Source organism: Fundulus heteroclitus, chromosome 19, assembly GCF_011125445.2.
Source record: "Fundulus heteroclitus isolate FHET01 chromosome 19, MU-UCD_Fhet_4.1, whole genome shotgun sequence".
In the NCBI taxonomy this organism is placed as follows: Eukaryota; Metazoa; Chordata; class Actinopteri; order Cyprinodontiformes; family Fundulidae; genus Fundulus; species Fundulus heteroclitus.
Window position 1 is genome coordinate 11881229 of NC_046379.1, and position 18278 is coordinate 11899506.

Here is an 18278-nt window from a genome sequence, read left to right on the forward strand (position 1 = left end):
GGCTTAATTCATGACTGAACATGGTGGCAGTTTTCCATGTTGAGCTCTGCGTTACCATGGAATCTTCAAAATGCTTACAAAAGTGTTTAGAAAAAGCAAAACATTTTCCAAACATTTTTCTTCAGCTAAATAACATGGTAAATACTTCAAAGGTGTGAGAAGTCATCACATAACTTTATAATAATTATATAATCAACTTGGCCATGAATAAGTAGTTTTATACAGATTTTTGTTTCATTACAATTTTGTGTTTTGGTCATATCATCAGAAAAAGTTTTATATTAGGAACAGAGGACTATGAGTAAATAAAATGAAAGGTTTGAAATTATGGTTGCATTCGTTCAGAGTGTAAAACTATCCAATCCTAACTGGGTCTATGTGGAAAATGATAGTGGCCCCATGGTTGTGCCATTCTAGGCAGCAACAGTTGCCATCAAGCATTGGTGATAAATGGAGGCAGTCAGTATTGTGCAGTTCATTAATTTTGTCCCATTCTTGAAGGCAGTTTTGATTCAGCCATATTTTAGGTTTTTTAAAGATGCATGTTGTTTTTAAGGTCATGCCACAGCATACCAAAGGATTTAAGATCTGACTTTGGTAGAACAACAAAACTTTAATTTTGTTTTTCTATTCTGGGCCATTCAGAGATGGACTTTACTGATGGGCTTCAGATTAACCCAAGTGCACTCAGGTTTAAGGTTATTAAATGTTGGCTGGACTTTTTCATTCAGGATTTCCTGGTAAAGAGGAGAGTTCATGCTTCCATCAATTTTAGCAAGTCGTCCGTGTCTTGAAGCATCAAAGCAACCATATGGCATCATACATTTTGTTGTAAGGCAGCCACTACTAGATAGGTTCACCACTGTTCTACTTTTGGTTTCATTTGGTAGTTTGGTGGAGTCCCAAAGCCTTAAAAGCTGTGTAACTCTTCCTAGACTAATATTTGTTTTTGCATGACAGCATTGCTTCTTCAGATCTTTTAGCAAACCCTATGTTGTCATGGAGCTTCTATTTGAGTTCTACAAGTTTATCAGAAAGTATCTGGACTCATAATTTGAACTTGGCTTTCCAAAAAACTTTGGTTATTCTTCATTTCTTATACTTTTATTTGTTTCATTATTTAAAAACTGATTTTTATGTTTAGAATGTTTCCTGATAATTCTGTTTTACTTCGTTCAATTGCGACAAAAATAAATAAATTAAAAGCAGAAGAATCTGGTATAGCTCACCACAATATAATATATTACAGGACTTTATCTGAATGTTTTTGGAATTTTTTGCAACTGCCACAGTTTCTGCCCTTGCCAATACATGCAAGGGCAGAAACTGTAAACTAAAAACAAAATATGGCTGCTTAATTTGCATTTCCTCACAACACACAAAAACCTTGTTTGACATGCAAACAAATTCCTAATCCTACATTTCCTGTTGTGGCAGAGCTACCATTTCCTTTTCACAGGGCTTACAAAGTAGTGTCCTTTGGATGAGTCATGTAGATAAAGGCACTCATGTGCTGTTTTCTCTCTTTAGACTGAGGGGATAATGGTTTCTGCAACTGTAACATCTCCAAGTGCCTTAGAACAACAGTGTTATTTTTCACAACCTGTTGTACTGAGTTTATAAAAAATCACCTGGGTAACTTTTTTGATATGAGTGGTGTGATCTACATTCCCTATGTGTTTTCATCATTTGAAGGCTACAAAACATGTTTAAAAAAACTGACGAATTTTGCACTGATGTTTCTCAGTGCAACCACTTCACCTTTAGGCCTATTTCAACCCTACCTGTTATACCTGAATCTTGTCACCATGCTTTGTGCCTGTCAAGTTGATCATTGCATTTGAGGAAATGAGATACGACAATGTGATATCAAGCAACATACCTGATATCTTTAGATATGCTCAAATTGTTTTGATGTTGGGGCAAATAGTATGTGTTTCTCTTAGAGGAAAGTGAGGGACACAACTGAAAAGCTAAACCCCAGATCAAAAAGTGGTCTTTGTAACAGTGTTGAACAACACATTTGCTTGTCTATACACCGCTGCTGAGCTACTACATTGCTTGGACAAGTATACAGGTTTTTTTTGTGTTTTTTTTTTTTGACTGATTTAATTTTTGTGTAAAGCTCTGTCTAAACATGACAGTGGGTGGTGGGGGCAATATTTATGAAAGGGGGTCGTTGGGATTCATGGTGGGGGCTTTACCTTGAAGGTGAAGTTACAATAAAGATCACAACAATATCAATTTAAACATTGAACTACATGAGAAAAATTATGGTTTGCAACATTAAAACATGCATGGCATTGCAACTGTATCGATCTAACTCTTCTCTTCAAGGTTTCAGTCAGCTTCTTGTGGCACAGCTTTGTGTTGCCTTCAGGAGAACGGGACTTTAGAATAGCATCTGTAAGATTTCACCCACATGACATTTACTGTGTAATTCTGGAAAATAAATGCTCTCTTTTGTAGTATTACCTGGAAGAGTTTGTCTTAAAAGGGTTAATTTCTCTGTGGGATGGACTACACTGTGAGTGCATTGTTATTGCAGTGTTTACACATTAACAAAAGGGATGTTCCATTATTTGTCAGGGTTCAGTTTTATCTGCCTTTACCTGGACTATTCTAGATCCTTCCATCATTCATCTAGCCCATTTCTCCACTCACCGTTGATTCCTGCCACCTGCTCTCACTAATCAACCGGGACTCAATCCACCTGTCAGCACTACTATAAAGACTCACCTCAGTCAGCTCTTCCCCGCCGGATTGTCTGCTCACAATCACCCTAGAGCTCCTCATGTCACTTCCTGCATGCACCAGCCTCCCGCCCTCGTCATTGTTCTCGCCGCCTCAAGCCTGCTGCCCTCGAGCTTCCTCTGTGTCAGCCTGCCTGCCTGCCTGTGATTCTCAGTACATGCACCCACAGTCCTCCAGCGCTCCCCAGTTCACCCGTGCCACCATCTCCATCATCTCCTCCTGCCTGGTAAAGACTGTTGGTTTCATCTTCAACGACCCATCTACCTACAATAAAACTCTCAACACTAAGCTCTGTGTGTGGCTGAGTTCGGGTTCATCAGAACGAACCTCTACATTGTTAGATTTCTCCTGAAAGCGTCCAGCGTACAGACGCACATTAGAACATTTCTCAATACAATGTTCAATTAAAAGTTATTTTGTTGACAATACAGCATTGCCAAATTGCAGTATATGAACACAAATTTACAACAAAACATAAAATATTTTAAAACCAGACACATACGGCCTGACAAGTGAATCACAGCCAGGGACAGGTTGGATTGAGAGCGTGCTGTGGGAGTGCACCCAGCCTGTGTGAATGTCTTGTTTTGAATGTTTTTCTCTGTGGTTTAGTTCTTGGAGAGAAACAATATTAACACACCAATAAAAAAAAAGGTTACAGCAAAAGTGTACTTCGTTTACCCTCTTCACCCCTTGAAACCTGAGATCTCCCCATATGAAAATATCAGTTTTGCATGTTTGTCGTCCGTCTGTCATATTAGCCAATTCTAAAAAAATGTTTTGCAAAAGTAAGCAATAAAAATAAGCCTTTGGCAATTTATCTGCACTAGCCTTAGATTTCTAAACACTCTTGCACAGGAATCTTGTGCACAGTCCAGAAATGTTTAAAATTATATATTTTTTTTCTGTTTCAGGCCAGACTGGTCTGTTTTTTTTTTCTACCCTGCACACATGTAACCACCCTCGCAGCCACAGTGGGCACAGAAAACCATCAGACAGTTTCAGTCTGATATTTTCATACTGAGGGACGATATTAACCACCCTCCCAAATTGAACAAGTAGGAAAGAAAGAAACAGGAGTGGGTTAAATTAGCAAAGATGCTAAAAAGAAAGCAGAAAAGAGATGGTGGTGTAGAGAAAGTATGTGCAGGGTGCAGCCACTGCTCAAAATTAACCAACGTTTTCTTGGAGGGGCCAAGGTCAGTGTAACTGGAGTCAGCCAGCCAAGTGATGACAGCAGCATGGCTACAGCAGATTAGCAAACCCTCCCTATATGGACCTATCATCCTTTCCCAGAGTTGGCATATAGTATGTTTATGTTTTGGATGTGTTCAGGGCACATAGAGCATTAAAGGCAGCCTATTAGCCATGTTACGCAATACGTGTATAAATAATGAATCTGCTTTATCAACTAAACTTCATGTCAATCAATACAGGCTGACCAAAAAAGACACACATTTCTTTATTGCAAAATAAAACATTTCAGGAGAGATTCCGTGTTCAAAGTTAAAATGATATTATTTGAATAAATATACACCCTGTATTCCTGTTCTGTAAGAAAACAAAATACAAATAATTTGGTCAATTCACTTACTGTTTGTGCATGTAACACTTTCCTTGAGTTGTTTTTTCTGTGTTCTAACCCTGTTAATTCTATAATGTTTATCAATGTTGCTGAATTTGAAACCCCACCTACCGCTGCAATTTTCTATGCAGCTTTATAAAATGGAGTTTAGGTGAAAGTTCAAGCTGGAAGACACAGCCCTTGTGTACCTGTTTCCACTGATCACCTGGCCATGGGTCAGCCAATCTGCGTCAGATCCTCATCTTATCATCGCACGAGATCTGTTTATAAGGCGCTTCATCAATGGATTCTCCTGCTCCCCAGCTTAGCTTCGACTGAGCTTCAGCTGTGCTTCGAGTGCTGGCATATCTCCCGGTTCTGGTTCGCATTCTTTCCATCTTTCCACCTCACCGCTCCTGTTGTTTGGCAACTTTTTCATTCACCTCCACCTGCCATGTAGTCTGGCAAGTGCCCAAAAGAACTTATCAGAGACGCCTTCAAAGCGTTCCCGAGGTTGCCTGGCTCGATGCCTGTCGCCGGCGTGTCTGTAGATGACCCTTCTTTGATTGCTGGCCAGGTCACACTGTGTGGGAGCGGCGGTGTCTCCCAGGGTGATACATGGGTGTCACAACAATTGAACATCATCAGTTCAGTCTTGTTTATATAACATCCAGGAGAAATGAAGATTGTAGGCAAGCCAATTTGGATAACATTTGTTTTGGGCAAGCAGACTTTTTTTCTGTCTAGCCATAAAGTCTTACTGGTACATCTCAATGGGGATTCCAAAACAGCCAAAATTGTGGTCATTCTGCCAGGGTCCAACTTCCAGCTTTCCCCAAGATCGTTCTCGTCCTGCCAGCAAGTTCAGAAACTGCAGCGCTGACCTGCAGGTCTGCTTACACAGCATTTCAGTGTGTTCAGGCAGCCTTGACATGGACAAAACAGCTGCTGACGTTTTCACAATTTCTCTATAATCCAGGTAACTGGCAGCTCCAAAAAGCAGAAATCCGTTTAAATAATTCCAATTTTGAACAGGTTTTTAACATCCTTGATGACAAAATGGACAGACACACGATCTTCCCCTCACTGTGTGTCCAGCACATGTCTCATTGGGCACAGGGAATCTCCTTCGCCCAGTCTTCTTGTTGAGAAAATTGTATCAATTGCGTTGAGAGTCCAGCTGACCAGATCCATAATTTATAGTTTGGAAGATATGTAAAAAGAGGCTACAAAAAGATTGATAGAAGCAGGCAGGGAAACGGGGGAGAGAGAGGGGAAAAAGAGATGAAGAGAGCAGAGAAAAGCAAAGTGTCTGCCTCGCTTTGCGCTTTAGTGCGTTGTTCAAGGGTATGGGATTGATACATACTCTGGGTTTCTTGTTCTGGATACCACTGCTATTCCCCATTCCTACACAGTAACACGTCTTGGTGAAACACACATAAAGCAATAGTTCCTATTGTTACATTGGCTGGATGTTTTCGCCATTTTGAGTTAATTTTAAACTGTTTTGCCCCTCTCTGTCTGTCTGTCTGTCTGTCTGTCTGTCTGTCTGCCTGCCTGTCTGCCTGTGTGAGTGCACGCAGAGCAGGCTCGCTTTACATGGCAAAGAAAGAAGAGGAGAGAACTGCTCAGCGCTTATAGCCTGGCTTTAACCTACATAACATAATTTTGCTGTAACTGATGTTGCCAGATCTGATCGCTTTTTTGTTACCTTTAAAAGCATAATTTCCAATTACTCATTTAGCCAAAGGGAAATCATAAGAAAACACACCTTTAAGGACAATGCCACAGAAACATTTATCCATATAACACCTGTATCTAAAAAGTTGCAGATGAGTTGTAATTTATTATGCATTTATTTGCTTAGAAAGAATGAAAATGAATGCAAAGGTACAAACAAAATGCAGCTCAGCAATTTACATTTGATGACAAAAAACAGCTACATTTGACAGAATGGTAAATTCATAATTTAATGCACTAAACCCCTGCATAATTAAGATAGTTATTCAAACCAGTAAATAAATAAAAATATAAAAGTACATGCAGACAATGTCACTACAAGGCAGGATGTGAGCAGAACTAGGGGTTTTGAAAATAGATGTCTACTCTCTAGAGACTCTTTCAGATCATAATTGCGTAACAAACACACAATGCCTCACATTACAGACGACCTTTTCCTTTCATATCACACAGAATGATCTGCTGAGATCATGAACACTGTGTTTTTAGAGTTATGTGATTACAGAACCAAAAGTGTTTGACCTACAACTAGCAGTGTTATCCTGAACAATCTGTGAGATGAACAAGTGCAGATGAGATGAACAAGATGAAGTGCAATAAATACCAGGAACATTGTTTTGCATCATTCTCAACATGTAATTGTCTGTATCCAAACATACTTATACTGGAAGATTATGCTGTGCCTCTGGTCTGTGGGAACCTGCAGACTTGCACAGCAGCTGTCTTTTGTATCATACCATTAAGTCACACTCATTCCAAAATGTTGAATTACTCCTTACACTTTTTAATGGTGGCAGGTTTGTCATACATCATGATGTGGATCAACACAAGTAACAATAGTAAAAGCAGTTCAGCTCGCACTTAATTTCAAGAGTCGTAATACAAGAAATCTGTTCACCCATTTCTTCCTACTGTGTTGTTTTTGTCATTTAAAAAAAAAAAATCAGTAGTGTTGCCCCTTAGTAATTGTGCTCTTTTAAATTTTTTGTTTATTTTATTCTATTTTTTATGCTGGTTGAATATGGAATAATACATTAGAACAAGTAATTTTACAATCTTACAATGCATGTCTAAAACAGAGATCTCAATTTCTTCAGTTTCTGGGCAGAATTTGTATTTAACATGGTTTAAACAAAGGAATATTAGAATCAAGACAGGTGTATTTTAAAATTTCACCATGCTATTTAATCTTCTGGAGTAAAATAAGACTCTCAGCCTACAGCAGGTATTTAAACTTACTTGCAGTTGTTTACATACATAAGGTATAATCAATTAGGCTTGACATGAGTGTGAAATGAGGTTTATCCCCAAGGGCGCCATTCAACATAGATGAATATATACAATATTCACTATATTTTAGATCTGTAAATATATATATATATATATATATATATATATATATATATATATATATATATATATCAACTATGTGGAATTGAAAATTTAACAGCTTGAAAAATCACAACGCTATTGCGGTTTTGGTAATTTTTAATTTCATTTAAATAAGTAGAGACATGATCAATTGAAGAAAAGTACACCCATCAATATATGGTCAGCAGGGTCAATTTATGATAAACTCACTCAATTGACATTGAAAGGTTGATGCGGTCTTTACATTGTGCTTGAAATTCCTAGCACAGTCGCAAAAATAAACGCATCCAACATGTGGTTATGATCTTAACTCATCTGGCTGAAATAATTGATGAAGATTTTTGTGAACACTTTGGAGTTAAGTTTTTAAAACACATCATTAGTGTCCTGATTAATGGCTTCTCAACTTTAGCCTGAACTTAATTTAGTTCAAGAGAGGACTTGTTTGTTTTCTGTTTTCTGTACACGACCTGGACTGACTTTTTACCTTGAATCTTACCTACCCCATCAAATCTGACCGCCTGCCAGTCCTCCTTTCAATGACCCACAAATGCCTCAAGGTTCTGACTTGAGCCTCTGCCAACCTGTCTGTCACCAGCTACTGTGAGCACCCAGTTATTCACCGCCTGGCTGCTAAAGAGGCTGTTTGCTTAAGAGTGCTGTATCCAAGCATTTTAATAGAAAATATATGGTGGGAATATATGCACAAGCAACAGGGACCACAGCCTTAAAATGACTCCCAAGCAAAATCAACTGAAGAATTTGGGGGTGCTTCAAAAGAAGTGGACTGAAGTTGTAGTCAGAGCATCAGAAGGCACCACGTACAGAAATATGTGACATGTGCTACAAGCGTCTTGCCTGGGCCAAGCAGAAAAAGAAATGGACTGTTGCTCAGTGATCCAAAGTTCTCCTTTCAGATGAAAGTAACATTTACATTTCATCTGGATATCAGGGCCTCGGAGTCTGGAGGAAGAGTGGAGAGGCACATAATCCATACTGTCTCAAGTCCAGTGTGACATTCCCACAGTCATTGGTGGTTTAGGTGTTATGTCATCTGATGGTATTAGGCCACTGTGTTTTCTGAAGTCCGCAGTCAACGCAGCCATCTACCAGCAGATTTTAGACCACTTCATGCTTCCTTCTGTAGGTAAGCTTTTATGGTTGATGCTGATTTCATTTTAAAGTATAACTTGCTACCTTCCCGCAATGCCAAAGATTCCAAATGGTGTTACTGTGCTTGACTGGCTAACAAATTGATCTGACCTCAACTTCATAAAGAATCTATGGAGTATTCCAAAAATGAACATTAGAGACGGCAGATCAAAAAATGCAAATGACTTGAAGGCTGCTATTAAAGCCAGGGGCTTCCCATTCACTTCAGCTTAGCCACAGGCTGTTTGCCTTCATCAGATGTTGCATTGATGAATGCTCATTTATGCAAAAGGAGACAAAGTACTGACTGCATAGAAATAAAAATACGTTTGACGAGTTTATATTTGTACTTAAAATATACAATTTTATTGATCTTGTTGTAAGTCAAATATTCTGACCGAATTTTGGATTTTCACTATCTGTAAGCCATAATAATCAAACTATAAGTTATATTGACTTGAAATATTTCACTATGTGGAATAAATCAGATTTTCACTACTGACAGGAGTGACACCTTTTTTTTTTTTACTTTTTTATAAATACCTGTATGTATATATACTTATATACAATAACAACCTCCTAGAGAGGGCTCCATCTCCTCATCTTTGGGAAGATAAACCAGATTTCAGGTCAAGAGCAGCAGAGGATTCAGGAAAGTTTTTGGAGTCTAGCTGAGAGGGAAAACTCTTTAGAACATTATAGAAACTTCAGAATGAATTTAAATTATGTCATATAGTGACCATACAGTCTCAGAGAATAGTCTCTCTTACATTAGACATGAAAAGGATATATAGTTCCACAAGCAAAGGTTTTTCAGGTTCTTTTCAGAACATGACTAAATCCATTTATTGTCCAACTTGTTTCACTTCATTTATTGAACCTAAAGTAAGTCCACTTTGGTTGGATGAAATAGGGAGGAGGTAATGAGTAACTTATCCATAAGGAGATGTGCACACATTCTTTGTGTCTTGGCTGCTGCTCTTGGTTTGATCTGTGTCCTCTGGAATGATCCTACTGGAGAAGTAGTAGTAAATGAACAGGAAGAATCCTGCAAACATAGAATGCATTGGTTATTTTTTTCTGTTACTTTTCAGGCTTTTGGTTTGAAATCCAACAGGATAGTTGTTGTAGGTTTCAGTCTTACCTTGAAAGGAGTTGAGGATGGTGAAGATGTAGTAAGAAGGAAGGAGCAGAGGGCCGTAGCTAAAAAAAGCAAACCCCCAGGTGATGCCCAGAAGGCTGAAAAGACCCAGAAGAGAGAAAACCCTCTTCTTGGTGGAGTCCTGGGTTTTTGCTTTTTTGGAGGGAAAGTGCGTGATCTGCACGACGGTTACGATGAATATGGTTACAGTGAACATGAACACAATGCTATAGTAACCAATGTTCACTCCTAAGTGGATTGTAGAATCAGGGATCCAGCACCTGAAAGTCATCAATAATGCAGATATTTTAAAGAATGCCCATCAAATTTAAAATAAAAAATATCTTTAATATTTACTTACATATTTACTGAGGTTCCATTATCATCAGAGACTTCAATGTAATTATATTTGCTTGAAGCGAGAAGTCCAACAACTACCACCATTGGAATACCTGAACAACATTTTGTTTAGTCATTAGTTTGAAGAAAATTTAATTCATATTTTTTGACTTAGCTCTCTTACCCCATCCTGTGATGCAAATCTTGTGCATGTAAAACTTAACATCTGTGGAGATTTTATGCAGATTGAAGTACAGGTGCAAAGCCTGCATGAAGAACCATGTGAATGTGGCCAGCATGCTGTAGTGTAGAACTGCTGCCATCGCCACACATGCTACAAAGATCTTCAGGTCAGCGATTGACTCATTTATCAAGAAGCAAAAGTTCAGGATAAACAGGGCGACGAAGAGATTCATCAGGATCTTTCCAGCTTGGCTGGCTTTAGTTTTCCTGCAAGAAAAATTAGTTTATGTTAACAAAAATGCTTCAGAGAAAACATCCATTCATCCTTTTTTTCGTCACGCTTGTCCCTGATGGGGTTGCGAGGGTTGCTGGTGCCTATCTCAAGCTGCCCAGAGAAAACATATTAAAATCAAAAGTAAACCTTTTCATTTGTTTTTTTTACCTCATGAGAAAATGCATGAAGAGGGCCACACCTAGGAAGAACATGGACATGCCACAGCCAGCTTTTGTGATTTGAGTCAGGATTTTCAAGTCAGAAGAGCTGATCTTTTCATCTGATGACTGGTTTCAAACAGGAAGAAAGCATTTAATAAACCTTTCAAAAGTTGTTTAAAAAAACTGCATAAATGTTTGTTACCATGAGAATAGCGAAAAATGTAAGATGAGAGCATTGGCATGTGATGCTGCCGTTGGCTTCATTTGTCAGGCAGCCATCTGGGATCCATTTTTCTTTGCCACCTGGTGGACAGTTATATCACAAAAACGTTGAGACATGACTTTCTTACTTCAGTGTGGGAAAGAAGGAAAGAAAATCCTAGGAGCTCATTTATTAGAGGAGACTATGTTTCCCCAAATTTGCAGAACCTTGTTTTATCTTCATTTTAAATAGAAAGCACAGTTTTATTGAAGAATTATCCTCCTAAACACTGCCCTAATTAATTAAAGCCGCTCATATCTTGCAGTGACATTCTTAACTGTGCATTTAGACTAAAGAAGTCTTTCAAAAAAGGACAATGTAAATAGAAATATAAAAAAACTACCTTCTTTACTTGTGCCATCCCATGATACACAAGTGGCATTAACTTCAGTCTGTATTGAGATGGAAAAGATAACGTCACAATTACAGAATTTAAACTGAATGTGATCACAAAAGCATTTAGCATCTGTTTTACCGTATTCACGTCCTTGAAGTGAATGTCGATGGTTTCTGAGAGGTTGGATATCTTTGCTCCCATTTCAATCCCCAGCATTTCATTGTTGAAAAAGGAACTGGTTTTGTTGAGCTGTTAAGAGCAAGGAAACTATTAATCATTTCTATGTTTTGCAAAAAAAATGAAATAATATACTGGCTTTACCCTCTCAATTTCTGGAAACAGCAAAACCGCTGCATATGTGCCATTTCTTTCTATAGCCAGTTCACTGGATTCTTTAGGAAAGTGAATAGTTTGCTTGATGTCTGTCATCACACTTTTGTTTGCCTTGAGAATCTACAAAATCAGAAAGTTAGAAAACTCAGGTGATGTACATTTATTTTAATGTGATTTTATTGGTCTACAATAAACCTGTCTACCTGTACATTCCCGCTTGATTTAAAGCCAAAGTCCATGATTGTCTGATTTTGCTGTGGCAGTTTAGAAATGACCCCAGTAATGTTGCCCATTTTGATGGTAGCGACGCTGGCATTGCCCATCAATTCTAATATGGAACTCATATTCTTCATGAAATCTCTGCAATGGAAAGTTATTTTAGTAAACTACAAGGACATTTTTGTCATTAATGCCATAAATATTTGATATTTACGCTGCTTGCTGTGAGTTCAGAGGACGATCTGGATCTGGGAAACGTATGGGTGTTGGCTCATCCTTGTTGCCAGGTTGTTTAACTGACTGGTTTAAACAAAAAAGGATGTTTTTTTAGCTCAGAATATGAAATGTCAGTTGCATAGTAGGGCATTATAGTGCAATAAATTTTTAATTTATCTTACAATCGTAACGCCAAAGAATGTGAGATGAGAGCATTTACAAGTGACTTTATGATTGGTATGAGTTGTTTTGCAGCCCTCTCTGGTCCAGTTTGGAAGAGTTCCTAGTTCACAGCAGAAACACAAAGCCAGAAGATGAAAATGAGATTAATCACATTAATAAGTGAAACATAATTGAGAAGAGTTGTTATTTTCACATAATAAGATTTCCAATTAGCAACAGAAAGTTGTTCATTTCACTGTTGGAAAGCAAACTGAGCCTAAAATTTTAATGGAAAACTTGCTTAGTGATTTTATTCATACATTTTTCTCTTTTTAGCATGCCACCCTGACTGCACTGTTAGATTGGTGTTTCTTGTTGATTAAAGATCCACATTTTTTTTAAAAAGATACCAGCTGACAAAAAACATGTGAATTAAAGACCTGTGTGCTGTTAGATTGACTGTAGCCTACTTACCTGTACAAAGGTCTTAGACAAAAGTTAACAATGACAGAGCTTCATTCATTGACTCATTCGTGTACCAGCTGTGTACCCTCAGCTGGTCTCTAAAGCAGTCAGTATCATTTCAGGAAATATGTAATATCAATAACACTGATTGAAATTAGAGTTCATCTAATTGGTCAAATATACTGCTGAAACACAGTGAATCAAATTATGACGTTTGACCAAGTCATTAGCCCCTTTCCCTAAGGGAAGGTCTGTCATGTTTCCATTTGCTAAGGGCCATTTATTTAAAACAGCTTGATGACGTATGGGGAAGTTGTGTGGAGAAAAAACTACAGTACCAATCTAGTGGGTGGCAAGAAGACAGTGGTCAAACAAAGGCAGAGAAGTTGTATTCATATCCTGCCACTCATCCGGGTTCCAGAGAAAGAGCAATGAAGACCATGCAACTGATGATGTTACATCCCCTAAGCCCGTTTTACATCTTCCCAACCCTATTTCTTACCACAAGGCTCGACTCTAATCTACTCCTGTTGGTATAAATAAATAAAACATACAGCACATCTTATTTCTGTGTGCACAACACAGGGACAGCAGGGGTTTTGGACGCCAGCTTCTTCAGCCGAGGATCCGAACGCCAAGGTCCCCGCCCTCGACTGCCGCCCATTACACAAGGCACCCGACCCCTTTGGCCACTCCAAACCAACTTACCTGTACCATCCCATGATACGCATTCGGCTGTAGATTCAGTCTGTATTAGGATAAAAAAGAGCGATATTAATACTTATTCTGTCTAACTAATTTTTATGAAATGTGTTACCATCTCTTTACCGTTTCTATTTTAGAATCATTGTACTCAATGTCAATGGTGTCCTTCAGTCCAGAAATGTTTGCTCCCATCTCAATTCCCAACATTTCATTGTTGAAAAGGGAAATATTCAAATCATTCTGTTGAGAATAAAATATGATCGTGATGTTTACAACAGTTAACACCCCTCCACCAAAACAAGAAAAAAATAAACGTTAAAAGCAACTTTAACTCAATCTTACCTCAAGCATATCTGGAAAAATGAGAACTTTGATGTAATTTTGTTTATTTTTTTGTGCCATATTCAAGGCTTCTTTTGGAAGGTGAATTTGTCTGGCAAATGACTGCTCACTATTGCCGTTATTCCCAAGAACCTAGTGCAAATAGAAAATGTCAAAAAACGTGTGTAAAATAATTTTTTATATCTGTCTTTTTATTAACTGATGCTACATACATTTACATCTCCGCTTGATGTGAAGCCAAAGTTCATGCCAGCAGAATTTGAATGTAGTTTAGCAATCACTCCAGTGACATTGCCTATTTTTATGGCTGCTGTGTTAGCACTGTCCATCTTCTTAGTAAAGTAACTCAGGTCTCTCATGATATTTCTGCAGCAGAAAAAAAAATCAGTTTAAGCCTTCAAATTTCCTGACATATATATTAAACAAAGCATAGCAATCATTGACATATATACCGTAGTTCTTAAGATAGATATTAAATATGAAATACTTACACCGCTTGCTTTGGGTTTAAACGACTGCTTGAGGTGTTTTCAAAAGTCAGCTCTGGTTTAAACGGAGTCTTTGGTTTGAAACAATATAGTATATTTAGATCTCTTGCACAAAATATCACCAGTGGTCTTAATAATTAAAAAATAACCAAAGTGACCTTACCATGACAACTGCAAATAATGTATGATTCGAGCATTGGCAGGTAAGGTGGCCATGTGTCTGATTTGTTTGGCAATAATCTGACGTCCAGGTTTGATTATCGCCTAGTGGACAGGAGTAACAGAAGATGATACAATAAAACTAGACACAGAATCAAACTAGTGAGAAATAGTTATATAAGCAATACCTTTACCACATTTTTCTTGTGTGGTTGGTCTACACACATGGCCGATCAGTGTTTAAAAGTTGTTCTCAAGATCAACTTGCATCATATGGAAAGGAAACTTTAAAGTAGCAGGTGGCTCTTACTAGAGCTGTAAAATAGGGATTTGGATGACTCTTGAACCGTGACAATTTAACTAGCTGTTGCTCTAACCTCCCTATACTGTCAATAAAATGTGACAAAAAGGGAACTTTGCTGCAGATCAGACACACCTGCTGATTTAAAGTCAGTACATAAACCCATACATCGACTGTGACGCTTATCCTTACAGGGTAAAGGAGGGCAGAAGTTGTGGTACATCCTGGCAGGTCCCCAGTTTACCACAGGGCAACACAGAGACACACAGGATAAACAACTATGCACACACACACACACACACACACACACTAAGGGCAAATTTTTTTTTTGGTTTGTTTTTGGTGCCAAAGAGACCCCAACAGATTTACTTTCACAAGTAGCACATTACTGCTTTGGCTATAGTGCTCCGATCAATACGTACTGAAAAAGCTTCATTGGATATTATTTTGGGATTGTTTCAAAATAATGGAGCTTATTTTTTTTCACATTATCTATCTAATATTTTATTGTCAGGATATAGTGACAGTTTTCACAAATGCGTAAATTAATGTATACGAAGTTACCTACTGCAGCTTTAAAGGAAACCAGAATCTCAGTTGTTCAAGTGTCTTGGTGCCACAGAAGTTACACATTTATTTCTGTATTCATTCTTAAATATAGTAAGATTTGTCCTGCCTATCTGAGTGCTTCTTTTGTTAAGTGCAAACAACACATCTAAAGAAATTATTTCTTTACACCTGAGATAGTTTTGTGGATTTTTGTATCCTAGAAGCAGCCACAAAGTTAGAATTTAATGCCGGATTTACACGCCCAAACCTCTCCCCCATGACCACCATAGCGTTCATACATGGTACACTGCACGTATACTTTAATGCTACCAAATTGATGCAACCACATTGTCAATACACTGATGAAGATTCACTCAACTCAGCACGCAGAGTGCTTGAAAGTAAGATTGTGAGAAAAGAAACAGAGTGACAGCAACTTTACAATGTTTTTCTTCAGCCTGAATTCAAAAAGGTTTTTCAAACACTTCTAATCAGAGTTTCTTACCATTGCCATCCCATGACATACAGGAAGCACTGCTTTCATTCTGGAATAAATAATTTGAAAAATGAATGAGATAAATAGCAAATGACACATGTCTCCTGTCTAAATTACATTATTAGGAAAACATTTATTTACCATGTTCACATTATTGTATTGAATGTCTATGGTTTGTGAAAGACTGGATATGCCTTCTTCCATTTCAATCCCCAGCATTTTATTGTTCAAAAAGTAGGTATTTGACTTTAACTGTGGCAACATAGAAACATGATTAATGTTTAATTATTACATTGCTCTTCACAAAAAAATCTAAAATCAAATTTGTTCCTACTTTGGGCATTCCTGGAAATTGCAGAACTCCAATGTATTTGTCCTTTCCGTTTACTACCGTTTCACCGGCAATTTTGGAAATTTTAATTTGTAGGACAATTTCCACCTCTGTATTATTGTTTTCCTTTACAATATTGGACAAGGAGAGCTCAGTATCAACAAAAACTCCATCTAAATATTAACTCTTATTATCCCTACTTGGTTTTCAAGTCAACAGAAGCTGCATACTTTGACATCTCCACTGGGCGTGAAGCCCAAGTTCAATTTAATTTGGTGTGGCTCTTCTGGTGTCAGTTTAGCGATCGCTCCAGTGACATCACCCATTTTAATAAATGCTCTCTTAAAATGTCCCATCTGGTCCTTGTAGAAACTGATATTATTCATGATATTGCTGTAATAAAAAACTAAATTGATTAGGACGGCACTCAGTAAACAATCACATTACTCACACTGCACCAATGCAAAGAGGCCTTGTGCTTGTGTCACCATTGCAATTTTTCCGATAATAACAGATAATTTACACTGCTTCCTGTAGAGTCATCACATTGCTTGAGCGCTGAAAAGTTAGGGTCAGCAATTTGGCATTTTTTACACAAGATGTTATTTTAGATCCAAACTTGAATGTGTACTTAATTGGACCTGCAAATTAGAATAAAAGCACAAACATGAACATAAGTGAACACAATTTGTCAAAAAAATATTGATTTGAAATTTAAAATGTAGAATACCCTGATAAGTCTGTACATCGTCATAATTTGTTGAACATTGATAATCCAAGCTCATTCTAATATTCCTGCCACCTGAAAACAGAATAAAACAAGGAACCTTGTTCAGAGCTATGCTTTCATAAAATTACAGATGTAGCGGGAGGATTTAGTTACCTGGCCTTAAGCAGTTGTGAAGGTCAAGTATAAAATCTAAAGAATAAAACATGCAAACAAAATAAATTAGAAGATTGTGCATTTGGTGTATGTGGAAATGAGGCATATGTGAAACTTTAACCAATAGGGGACCAAGTGTCTACTTTCTTTTCATAGTAGAGCCATCATTGGTACCTTCTGAGTTGCGGAGTTGGGATAGTGTGCATGATGAATTGATTATTGGGTTTAATAACACCACAATGTCGTGCTTGAGTAGAATCCATTCGTTCACAGTAAGGCTGTAAGTGCTGCTGTTGAGTTGGGTTATTTTGTTGGTGCAGAAGAAATCTTCACCATTGCAACATGCTTGAAAAAAAAAAAGTTATAATCATTCAGTGGTCAAAATGGAAAATGAGCTACATCCAGGAAGCTGATCATAGGCCAGATATCAGAGAATAGTACCTGCATTTGACAGGGTCGCATTAATGTTGGCCTGGGTGTTGAAACAAAGTCGAGTTTCATTTTCTGCTTCAATGACAACATCTGAAAAATAGAAATCCATAAACAAAAGATAAACAGAAACAGAAAAGCAGTGAACAGGGAAAAGAAAAATGCCAAAAGAACTAGATTTACTCTGTTTTCACTTATACATTTTCATGACAGAAGTTATTTTTCACATTGAAGCCACGCTCACCTGATGGAAAAACAGGATCAATTGTTTCTTGAGCACTAAGAAAAAGAATGTTTTTGAGCCTGTGTTTTTTCCGAGTGCCTGTAAAAACACAAGGTTTTCATTGTTTTAAATGAATAAATACTGAACAAATGAACATAAAAAAAAAATTGTTACTTACCTGAAGCTTCACAAACGTTATTCAGAAGCAAAACCCCAAAGAGTAGAACGCATATCTTCAAAATCAACATCCAGTGATGGTTTCTTAGCGGCAGTAGCATTTTCCAAGGCGTGAGTAAGAAGACAGGAGAATTCAAATAGATCACACCTTGAAATAAAAGGTATGTTTGAGCCACACTTGGGTTTGCATCTGCTTCCAGATGGACTCTGAATTGTTCCTCCTTACCACAACACATCTTCTGTGGCATCATTACCATTTTGCCTTATTTAACTTGCAAATAAGACCACACAGTGGAAGCCATTTAACAGAGAGGCCTTTTAGTTACAGAGTGAATAAAGTCTACTTCCTCCATACAATTCCTATTGACTTTTACAGTCATTAAGTACTTAAGTTTAAATTTATATATCATTAAATTCTATTTTTTTTTTTTCAAATTAATGCTTAAAAAATAATGGAAAGTGTGTAGTTCTGTTTATTCTCGTTTTACTTGTCTGTTGACCATGTAAAGAAAAAAACACTTT

At 37.6% G+C, this 18278-nt stretch overlaps 2 protein-coding genes across 2 annotated transcripts; both read right to left on the reverse strand.

The window, feature by feature from the left end:
• Positions 1-9113: 9113 nt before the first annotated feature.
• Positions 9114-13729, reverse strand: LOC110366449 (adhesion G-protein coupled receptor G2). Its single transcript, XM_036150939.1, has 15 exons — positions 13721-13729; positions 13502-13618; positions 13382-13421; positions 12229-12329; positions 12045-12130; positions 11815-11971; positions 11600-11731; positions 11417-11527; positions 11285-11333; positions 10882-10982; positions 10687-10805; positions 10246-10511; positions 10084-10174; positions 9726-10003; positions 9114-9629 (listed from the first exon to the last, which is right to left on the reverse strand). Exons 1-15 carry the CDS (start codon positions 13727-13729, stop codon positions 9514-9516), a joined length of 1773 nt encoding a protein of 590 aa, XP_036006832.1. The 3' UTR covers positions 9114-9513.
• Positions 13730-16563: 2834 nt separating this feature from the next.
• Positions 16564-17857, reverse strand: LOC105938402. The gene is made up of 7 exons (XM_021307349.2): positions 17758-17857; positions 17601-17678; positions 17369-17449; positions 17102-17272; positions 16928-16963; positions 16775-16846; positions 16564-16685 (listed from the first exon to the last, which is right to left on the reverse strand). The coding sequence occupies exons 1-7, from the start codon at positions 17855-17857 to the stop codon at positions 16564-16566; spliced, it is 660 nt and encodes a 219-aa protein (XP_021163024.2).
• Positions 17858-18278: the final 421 nt, after the last annotated feature.

Excerpts from the sequence above, each read along its gene's own strand:
- LOC105938402 (XM_021307349.2), bottom strand. The coding sequence starts at position 17,857 with ATGCTACTGCCGCTAAGAAACCATCACTGGATGTTGATTTTGAAGATA. Across the intron at positions 17,273-17,368 it reads TGCGACCCTGTCAAATGCAG|CATGTTGCAATGGTGAAGAT; the intron begins GTACTATTCTCT and ends TTTTTTTTCAAG. Across the intron at positions 16,847-16,927 it reads TCACAACTGCTTAAGGCCAG|GTGGCAGGAATATTAGAATG; the intron begins GTAACTAAATCC and ends TTCTGTTTTCAG.
- LOC110366449 (XM_036150939.1), bottom strand. Across the intron at positions 11,732-11,814 it reads AATCAAGCGGGAATGTACAG|ATTCTCAAGGCAAACAAAAG; the intron begins GTAGACAGGTTT and ends CTGATTTTGTAG. Across the intron at positions 10,806-10,881 it reads CATTTTTCGCTATTCTCATG|TCATCAGATGAAAAGATCAG; the intron begins GTAACAAACATT and ends GTTTGAAACCAG.